This window comes from Rhinatrema bivittatum, chromosome 2 (assembly GCF_901001135.1).
Source record: "Rhinatrema bivittatum chromosome 2, aRhiBiv1.1, whole genome shotgun sequence".
In the NCBI taxonomy this organism is placed as follows: domain Eukaryota; kingdom Metazoa; phylum Chordata; class Amphibia; order Gymnophiona; family Rhinatrematidae; genus Rhinatrema; species Rhinatrema bivittatum.
In genome coordinates this window covers 26,349,511-26,360,452 of record NC_042616.1, presented here as the reverse complement: position 1 = coordinate 26,360,452, position 10,942 = coordinate 26,349,511, and the positions used below count along the sequence as shown (strand labels likewise).

At 46.2% G+C, this 10,942-nt stretch overlaps 1 protein-coding gene across 1 annotated transcript in view; it reads right to left on the bottom strand.

Moving 5' to 3' along the window:
- Positions 1–953: 953 nt before the first annotated feature.
- Positions 954–10,942, bottom strand: part of LOC115083711 (zinc finger protein 436-like) — a 30,896-nt gene continuing 20,907 nt past the window's right edge. Inside the window, exon 4 of the mRNA XM_029587693.1 lies at positions 954–3,937. Within this exon, the coding sequence (XP_029443553.1) occupies positions 2,997–3,937 (941 nt within the window). The 3' untranslated portion in view covers positions 954–2,996. The remainder of the gene's footprint in view (positions 3,938–10,942) is intronic.

Sequence of the window (10,942 nt, the reverse complement as noted above, 5' to 3'; positions counted from 1 at the left end):
AACCGCCGCAATAAGCAAGCTGGGCCTGAAGGTTCGGTTCTTTTTAATCAGGCTACTGGTACCCAATACAATTAGGACTATTCTGTATCTCTCTTGCCACATTTTTCTAATTGCACATATCTAATTGAATCATTTGATAGTAGAGGATCTTCTCTCTCTCCTTATCTAAATAGTTACTGGTACTGACTCGTATCAGCCAATGCTGTTCTTTGGGCTTTTCTCCTTAACTACTATCTCCAGTTTTCTTGTATTAAGCTTTTTATCCACTGGGAATAGGAATCTCCCAGATTATCACAAATTCTTCATGCTCTACAATTCTCTCCAGGTTGTGATCCCAGTGCTTTTCTTCAGCCCTAAATGCTTAAGTCAAGATGTTAACACATGTAAAGTTTCTATTTATGCTTATGTTGATTTTCCTTGTCTGCTGGGAAAGAGTATTTTTCTCTTATTTTAAATTCAGTTTCCTCTTTCCCATCATATGCCGAAATTCTCACTCATTCCTTCCATTTGACCAAGCTTAAGCATGAAGACTGATTTTAGCCATTTACTTTCATACCTCAGCACTTTTAGAATACTGGGATCTGTTGATGCTGTGAGATATGTTTGAATAGTCTGTTTTATCCCTGTATGAATCCATTCGAGGACTTATTTATTTTTACCACAATCAGAAAACGTACATTTTTTTTCCTCAGGGGTAATGTTTCCAAATGAGTCTTGCATATACTGTGACAGGAATGAACCTCATTCATTAAACAGAGTATATTGGGAATGAGTTCAGTCTCTCAAATTTACTAATACTCTTAATACTTATAATGTATCTAAGACAGCTTCTCTCTGGACCTTACTGGCTGTAATATATATACACATAATAAAGGTGCACCTGAAAATTCTACTTAATCAGGCCAGTAGGACCCAATACATTTGGGACTATTTCTGTTTCTTGGTCTCTGATTCCATACTGTGGTCCTGAAGGATCTTTCCTCTCTCCATATGATCCATAAAATAGCCGCTTGGTGCTGAAACCTCTATCAGCAATGCTCTTGTGTTTTTTTCCTTTACCATAATGACTGACTTATCAGTTGGAAACAGGAACATCCCAGGTGTCCAAACATCTTCCAATCTCTATTCTCTCAAGGTCATGATTCCAGTGCTTTTCCTGGTACAGCGATGTTTAATGTTTACACAATTGCCAGAGGATGAGCCAGGCCACCTTATTATTGCCTTTCTGTATCTAGGCCTTCTCACATCAGTACCCGACCTCCAGCAAGGCAAGCTGTGTAACCATTTTCTAGTTTCTGTTTTACAGAACTTGTATTTGTCTGTTTCAGAAGTTTTTTCCTCTGCTGGCTGTGAACCATCCACTATCCTGTGCTGCAATTATCAATGTCTTATCTCTAGCTTTAAACTCACTATTCTAGGGCCATTCCTGTGTCAGGTTTTGATCCGAGTGGAGTTTGAGAAGTAACTCTTTGTATTTCCTACTATATTTGTGCTTTTGTAAATTGATTTTGTTGGCGGGTCTGATTCTTTATAGAGATTTTGCAAATTCCATTGCTCCTTTTCTTTCATGTACTGGTAGAGACTCATTTATTCCTTCCACTTGTTGTAACAATTATCCAAGCCTTAAGGATGGAGACAAATTTTGGCCATATTCACTTTCGTACTTCAGGACTTTTTGAATATTTGCATCTATAAGGCCCATACCACCAATATACAATATTGGCATACACTGATTCTTATAGATTACTTGATGGATATGGAGAAGTTTTTATTGTTCTTGCATCCAACTTTTTCGGATCATCAAGCCAGTCTACAATTGCAAAATTATATGACAGCGTGTGAATAGCATTTGACTCACATGTGGCTTCTCTGGTGGCTTGCAAGTTTTTCCTTTGTTCTGAAGCTTTTACCACACACAATACATGGACTTGGTTGCCACTCTAGTGTGGATTTTATGATGCCATCTGAGAGATGCTTTCTGACTGAAGCTTTTACCACAATCGATACATTTAAATGGTTTTTTTCTCCGGTTGTGGATTCTCTGGTGGCATTTGAGGCTTTCCTTCCGACTGAAACTTTTACCACACTCACTACATGTAAATGATTTTCTCTTCTGTGTGGATTAGCTGGTGCTGTTTGAGGATTTCCCTTCCGAATGAAACGTTTACCGCACTCACTACATGGAAAATGGTTTTACTTCTGTGTGGATTCCATAGTGACATTTGAGATATTCTTTCTGACTGAAACTTTTACCACACTCAGTACATGTAAATGGTTTTACTCCTGTGTGAATTCTCTGGTGAGATTGAGATATCCCTTACGACTGAAGTTTACCACACTCAGTACATGTAATGGTTTTTACACCTGTGTGTATTCTTAGATGCCACATGAGAGAGTCTTCCGACTGAAACTTTTACCCACATTCAGTGCATGTAAAATGTTTTTCTCCAGTGTGGATTATCAGGTGGCGTTTGAAGTATCCCTTCAGACTGAAATGTTTACCACACTCATTACATGTAAATGATTTCTCTCCTGTATGGATTCTTTGGTGGTTGTTTGAGACTTACCTTCCGACTGAAACATTTACCACAACTCACTACATGTAAATGATTTCTCTCCTGTGTGGGATTCTCTGGTGATCTTTGAGAGTTTGCTTCCTACTGAAACATTTACCACACTCACTACATGTAAATGGTTTCAATCCAGTGTGGATTCTCTGGTGGCATTTCAATTCTACTTTCTGAATGAAACTTTTACCACATTCACTACATATAAATAGTTTTACTCCAGTGTGGATTCTCTGGTGGCGTTTCAAGGTTTCCTTCTGACTGAAACTTTTACCACATTCACTACATGTAAATGGTTTCACTCCAGTATGGATTCTCTGGTGGATTGTGAGATTGCGTTTCTGCTTGAAGCTTTTACCACATTCAGTACATATACACTGACTTTCTTCTTTGGGGATTTTCTTCTGTTGTGAGACTTCTGCCTTCCTCCTAAAGTGTTTTTTCAGGCTGAATACAAGACAATGATCTCTCACCCATATGTTTTTTTCTGTCTCTTAAAATGATTTTCCCCTCACTTACGATTTTATTGCATGCAGTACCTGAAATTGTTCTCTCCCCTGGTTGGCATTTTAGTTGTCCTGTAAAGTTCTCTTTCTGGTTAAAGTTTCTGTTATCATCAATACTCATGAATAATTTATCTTCTCTCTGTGTTGTTTGATTTATTATTAGGTCTTGCTTTTGACTTTCAAAGCTTGAAAATGTTCTCACTTCTGTCTCCATTTTCTGGCGATTTAAGAAATAGAATTCAGAGCTGTAAGATTCCCCATTTTGAGGGCGATGAGAAGGTCTCTTAACTGTGTGTGTTCTTTGGTGTATTACTAAGGATTCCCTGCTAGAAAAGTTTTTCTTACATTCAATACAAATGAAAGTGCTCCCTTTACTGTGGCTTCTCTGGTGTAATTTCAGGGTTACCTTCTGTTTGAAACATTTTCCACACTGAGAGCATGAAAAAGGTCTCGCTCCTGTGTGGGTTTTCTGGTGCAATACAAAATGACATTTCCTCTCAAAGGTTTTCCCACAGGTCTCACAGTAAAATGATTTTTTCCCTTTCTCCTCTCTCTGGTGGTGGTCAGAAGTCATTTGATCATCCTGGAAGGCTTTCTCTGCTCTCAGGTGTCTCTGGTACTCAGGGATATCTGTGAGCTCCCTCTCATTTCTCTCACACACAGTGACGCCAGCCGATAAGTCTCCTGCAGGTTCTCGCTGCTTCTTTTCCAATTTCTGTTGACTTTGGCTAGTGTCCCCCCCCTCAGTCCTCTGGGAAAGATTCTCACAGACATTTCCTGATGGTCTTAATTTAAGTGCCAGTAATAGAGGGTATTCTTCTTGAGTCTCCTCCCTCTTCTCTTCTTGTATGACCTCATTGCCTGCTGGATATTAAAAAAAAAAAAAAGGAATTAATCAAGTGTCAGTGCTAATGGCATGGAAAGCTACCAATGACCTGAGATCAGACTTTAAGGATCACACAATGACCACATGGGACCTCTGACATTAGAGAATTCTGTGATGTAGCAGAAGCTTTACCAGACACTTGTGAAAACTCCTGTGTGATGTCTTTATAGAAATCTTCAGAAAAATTAAGAAAATCAATTGGTTCTCTTTACCATATTGAGTAGGATGCAGCAATAAAGCTGTTGTAACACAGGAACATTGGAGATCACACAGGTCCCTCCATCATGATTCCTGTAGGTCTCGTTCCTCTGTGGTTATCTACTATTTATTCATTTAAAAATATTTATCATCTACTTATAGTGGACCTGCCATACTAAGCAGTATACAATAACAAATTTAAATAATAATCGACCATTAAACATCATAGATCTAAAAAAAGCAGCAACCAATGTAATTCATGCAGCAGCTCATTCGCATGGTCCCATGGTAAACCTCTTATAACTAAATGGGCCATGGAGCACTTGCAAAATTCACAGGGCAGAGTGAGGCAGAACAATACATAAACCGCTGCAATCAATAGTACAGGGCAAAAGACTGTGGAAATCATCACTGTCCAAACTATGTCTTAAGTGATAAAGAAGCTGCATTTTAAAGTAGCCTTGGACTTTAATACTGATTAAATTTATGTGCCTATTTGTAAACCGTTGTGATGGTATATCACTAAACAGCGGTATAGAAAATTTTTTAAATAAATAAATAAATCTGAAATCTAAGATTCAAACAAGAATCAAAATTGAAACCCAAGCTTTTTTATAACCGTTTTAAACTGAATCGGGTTCCCATTTACTATCAAAGGATAAAAGTTTAAATCAAAATTAGGACCATGATGACAATGAAGTATACCACTTTCAGTTTTTAAGAAATTAAGCATTAAATTATAATCTAACATCCATCCTGAAATAACATAGAAATGACGGCAGAAGAAGACCAAACGGTCCATCCAGTTTGCTCAGCAAGCTTTCACTTTTATTTATTTTTTTTCCCCATACTTATCTGTTACTCTTGTCCCTTGTAAGTGACTTTTTGGTTCTATTTCCCTTCCACCCCCGCCATCGATCTATTTCCCTTCCACCCCCACCATCGATCTATTTCCCTTCCACCCCGCCATCGATGTAGTTAGCAATGCTGGAGCTGCTTCTAAGTGAAGTATCTAGCTAATTGTTTAGGGGTAGTAACCGCCGTCATAGCAAGTTACTCACACGCATGTTTATCCAGCCTGTGCAACTCAGTCCTTGTTGGTTGTTGTCTGAATATAAATCATCTTTTCATCATTCCCCCTGCCGTTGAAGCAGAGAACTATGCTGGATATCATTGAAAGTGAAGTATCAGGCTTATTTGGTTTGGGGTAGTAATCGCCGTATCAAGCAAGCTACCCCCCTGCTTTTTTGTGGATGCAAATCCTTTTTTTCACATTTCTTCTTGTCGTTGAAGCATAGAGCAATGTTGGAGTCGCATTAACCATGTGTATGTTTATTGAATAAGGATATTAATCTCCAGGTAGTAGCCGTCATTCCAGCAAACCACTGATAACTCTTCTTTTACAGGGAAATACAACTTCATATCATCTGCATATCTCCTGAATTCTATCCCACGCTGGTCAATCAATAACCATAGTGGCTGGAGAGAGACATTAAAGAGAGCGGCAGACAATAGGGAGGGCCTGCAGGACACCGTATTGTGAGCCACAGCATTCAGACTTTTCTCACTTATCCATACTCACTGTTTCCTCTCACCTAAGACTGAAACCACAAATAGACCCCCAGCCGATGTCCCTGGTCTCTAGGACAAAGGGGTGGGTGATTTTAATGTGAAACTTATAAGCTGAGGGTCAGAGAGGAAGAACTGAGGTAGAAAGCAAATTCTGGCAGAAAATCACAGATTTTCTCCTGTTTTTATTAGTTGTAACAAACAAAAGAAAATTATTCCTTACCTGCTAATTTTCGTTCCTGTAATACCATGGATCATTCCAGACGGTGGGTTATGTTCCATGTCCAGCAGATGGAGTCAGAACACAAAATTCCCAGGGGAGGACCCATATAACCATGCTTCCCCTGTAACAGCTCTCAGTAACTAGACTAACAAAGCCCAAAAGAGAGAGACTAAAAACAGAGGGATCAAGTAATCAAAGAAGGAATTGAAATAACCGCTGTCCAAATAAACAGCAACTAAATTCTGAACAGTGAACTTGCGAACAGCAGTGCGTGAACAAAAAAGACGTGCAGTATTCGAAATACAGAGTAAAAGATTGTTAAGACAGGTAGGCAGGGATGTCCCACAAGCAAAACCCACAAACCAAGGGAGGGTGTCTGGAATGATCCATGGTATTACAGGAACGAAAATTAGCAGGTAAGGAATAATTTTCTTTTCCTTGTACATACCAGGATCATTCCAGACGGTGGGATGTACCAAAGCTTTCCTATCACGGGTGGGCCGCAGACAGCCCTGCTCGTATTACCTTGTCTCCAAACTGACCGCCCGACGGAGCACCGACGTCCAGGCGATAATGTCTCGCAAAAGTATGGATCGACTTCCAGGTGGCTGCCCTACAAATCTCCTGAGTGGAGACGGAGGAGCTCTCCGCCCAAGATGTCGCCTGGGCTCGAAGAGAATGAGCCTTGACAACCAGCGGAGGGGACTTACCTACGCCAAGGTACGCCGCTATGATCGCTCCCTTCAACCACCGTGCCATAGATTGTTTGGAGGCCATGCAACCCTTCCGGGGTCCAGACCAGAGGATAAACAGATGATCGGAGAGCCGAAAATCATTAGTCACCTCCAGATAGCGTATCAGAGACCGCCGTACATCCAGTCTACGCAGGTCTCCAGACTCAGAAGAGGCAAAAGATGGTAATTCCACCGATTGGTTGAAGTGGAATGCCGAAACCACTTTAGGGAGAAAAGAAGGAACCGTCCTCAGCGAAACCCCTTCAGGCGTGAAACGAAGGTATGGTTCACGACAGGATAGGGCCTGTAGCTCGGAAATACGTCTTGCTGAACTGATTGCCACGAGAAAAAATGGTCTTGAGAGTGACGTCCTTGATGGTAGCCGAGCTTAGAGGTTCGAACGGTGAACCACAGAGGACTCGGAGCACCAGATTCAGATTCCACGACGGACAAGGTGGGCGAATCGGAGGCTTCAAGTGTTTCACTCCTTTAAGGAAATGGGAGATGTCCGGATGCGAGGACAGAAACTCCTTATTTCCACTGCGAAGAAAAGCCCCCAAGGCTGCCACCTGAACCCGAAGAGAATTGTAAGCAAGACCCAAATCCAAACCTGCCTGCAAGAAGGAAAGGACTTGTGGCACTGAGGCCTGCATGGAAAGAATGTCATTCGCTCCACACCAATCCTCAAAGACCTTCCAGACTCAAACATAGGTAACAGAGGTGGACATCTTACGTGCTTTCAGTAGCGTTGAAATAACCGGCTCCGGATAACCGCGCCTCCTCAACTAACGCCTCTCAAAAGCCAGGCTGCAAGACAGAAGCGATCTGCCTCCTTGAAAAATATTGGTCCCTGGCGTAGAAGACATGGCAGCTGACCGAGACGAAGGGGAGCCTCCACCGTCAAATTGCGCAGATCCGTGAACCACGGTCGTCGGGGCCACTCTGGCGCCACAAGGATCACTGGCCCTTGGTGTGCCTCTATCCTGCGGTTGACCTTGCCCACGAGGGGCCACGGTGGGAAAACATATAGGAGACAGTGGCGCGGCCAGGGCAGGACCAGCGTGTCCACGCCCTCGGCGCCACGCTCCCGCCTGCGGCTGAAGAAGCGGGCGGCCTTTGCATTTCCGGCGGTTGCCATTAGGTCTACGTGCGGTGTCCCCCATTGCCGTACTATTATCCGCATTGCCTGCTGCGAGAGCTCCCACTCTTCGGGATCCAAGTTTTGTCGGCTGAGAAAGTCCGCCTGTACGTTGTCCACTCCCGCTATATGCGAGGCCGCTAGTCGTTGGAGGTGAAGCTCTGCCTACTCCATCAATTTGTCGGTTTCCAGAGAGACCAACCGACTTCTCGTGCCTCCCTGGCGATTGATGTACGCCACTGTAGTCGCATTGTCCGATAGCACCCCGACTGCTTGATGGCGTACTATGGGGAAGAAACCCTGTAACGCCAGACGGACCGCTCTGGTCTCCAAGCGGTTGATGGGCCACTTCGACTGATCCTCCGTCCATCGACCCTGGATTGAGCTGTCCCGACAGACCGCTCCCCAGCCTGTGAGGCTGGCGTCCGTGGTGATAATCACCTAATCTGGTGTCCTCCAGCGACACCCCCTGAGCTAGGTGCCGCGGTTCCAGCCACCGGCTCCGGTGGCTGGAACTGCGGAACCTTCATTAGTCTCCGGCCACCGGAGCCGCGGAACCTTCATTAGTCTCCGGTTCCTCTCGGAATCGGAAGGATTGCCTGGAAATCTCTCGACACCGGCTGCCACCGGGAGAATAGGGATCTCTGCAGAGGCCTCAGATGCGCGAATGCCCAAGGAACCAGATCGATGGTCGAGGCCATGGTCCCTCGAAGTGAGCTCCCAGAAAATCCAACGACTGGGACGGGACCAGGCTGCTCTTGGTGAAGTTGACAATCCATCCCAGAGATTGGAGAAGTTGTACCACTCTGTCGACTGCGAGGATACACTGCGCTCGTGACTTTGCACAGATGAGCCAATCGTCTAGGTAAGGATGCACAAGGATGCCGCCACTACCACCATGATCTTCGTGAAAACCCGTGGAGCTGTGGCCAGGCCAAAGGGAAGAGCGCGAAATTGGAAGTGTTGACCCAAAATTTTGAAGCGTAGGTAACGCTGATGAGCTTGACAAATTGGTATGCGGAGATACGCCTCCGTGAGATCCACCGAAGCCAAGAATTCTCCCGGATGAACTGCCGCTAACACTGAACGGAGTGTCTCCATGCGGAAACGAGGGACTCTGAGGGACCGGTTGACCTGCTTGAGATCCAGGATAGGACGAAAAGTACCTTCCTTCTTGGGAACCACAAAGTAGATTGAATAATGCCCCTGGCCCAGATTGGCGGCTGGCACCGGCACTATGGCCCCCAATCGAAGGAGACGATCGAGGGTCTGCCGCACGGCTCCTTGTTTGAATAAGGACCCACAAGGGGAAAACAGGAACTGGTCCCGAGGAGCGCAAACAAAATCCAAGGCGTAACCGCGTCTTAGAATATCCAGAACCCATTGATCCGACGTGATTTGGACCCACTCTTCGTAGAAGAGAGCAAGGCGACCCCCCCCCCAGTCGAGGGACCACCTTGCAGGTCCGTCTGACATCATTGGGTAGATTTAGCGGATGTACCAGCACCCTGCGCTTCCTTACCCTGGCGGCGCCCACGAAAGGGCCGGTTCCAGGAGTGCGAACAAGAAGAGGGAGCCCGAGGTGGCTGTTGCCTCTGAGGACGCGCTCTCCGCTGGTTACGATAACGGTTTCTGGAGTAATTATATGATCTTGACGAACAGGGTCGATCTTCGGGCAACTTAAGGGACTTGATGATCTGATCCAAGTCTTCACCAAAAAGATACCTACCCTTAAAAGGAAGGGACCCCAAACGTGTCTTGGAAGAGGCATCAGCTGACCAATTGCGAAGCCAAAGGAACCGATGCGCTGAGACCGCCGCCGCCACCATGGTTCGGGCTAGGACCCTTAAAAGATCATATAAAGCATCCGCTCCATAGGCAACCACGGCTTCCAGTCTGTCTGCCTGGTGAGCCTCAGCTTCTGGTAAGGACTGGGAGGTGAGAAGCTGCTGCACCCACCGAAGACCCACTCGCTGAGCGAGGGAACTGCAGATAGCCGCCCGCATCCCTAAGGCCGAGACCTCAAAGATACGCTTGAGGTAAACCTCCAGCTTCCGATCCTGCACATCCTTCAACGCCGTCCCTCCAGTGACAGGAATAGTGGTATGCTTTGTGACCGCTGATACCGCAGAATCTACGACGGGAACTTTGAGAATTTCCAAAAAATCGGCCGCTAGAGGATACAATTTTTCCATGGCTCTGCCGACCCTAAGGTTGGCCTCTGGGGAGTCCCATTCCCGAGTGATCAACTGCAAGATCTTGTGATGAGTGGGAAAAGACTTGGCTAGAGGCCGCAGTCCTGCTAGGAGGGGGTCCCCCTTCTTGAGAGCCGGGTCAGGCCCCACCGGTTCCGGAGGGGGATCAATATCCATTTCCTGGAGGATGTAGGGAATGAGGTCGTCTAACTCCGCCGCTTGGAAGATGCGGAGGACCCTAGGGTCGTCGCCCTCCACCTGGGCCGCCAAGGTGGGGGTCGTCCACGTCGGGGTCCTGGGATTGTCCTTCCCCCGACGAAGTCTGTATTATCGATGGTGTCCCGGTAGGGCCAAGAGATGTCCCCGCTCCCCCGCCTACTAAAGGGGGCGAGCCTGAGGGAGGTTCCCACCCAGGAGGGGGGTGGGACCTGGTATCATGGGGGGAGAGGGTCCCCAGGTCCCGAGGGTCATGTCTCGGCTCTGAAGAATAGCCCTGTGCATCAGGACTATGAATTCAGGGGAAAAGGCCTGGCATCCTGAGGGGTCACCCCCCGGGGGATCCCCCCTCTGCCTACCAGGATTAGACTCGGAGTAAGGGTCTAAAATGGGCCTAGAAGTGGGGAACGGATTATCCGTGTCCTCCTCAGAAAGCGCGGCATCAGAATCTTGCAACAAATGGCTGCCGTTCCCCGCGTTGAGAGGGAACGGGGCCTGGCGCTTCCTTCCCACGCGGTCTGCAGCTCGAACGTCCTTGCTAGTAGCTGGCGCACATTCCCCCTCGGGGAAACAGCCTGAGCCCAGACCCTCTTCAGGAAATAATCCGGCCCTGTCGGAGCCCTCACAAGGCGCTGCGGACTGCATCGCCGCAGGGAGAGAGAGAGGGGGGGAGGCTCTACAGGAGGCTCGCGCCTAAAATGAGCGCTGAC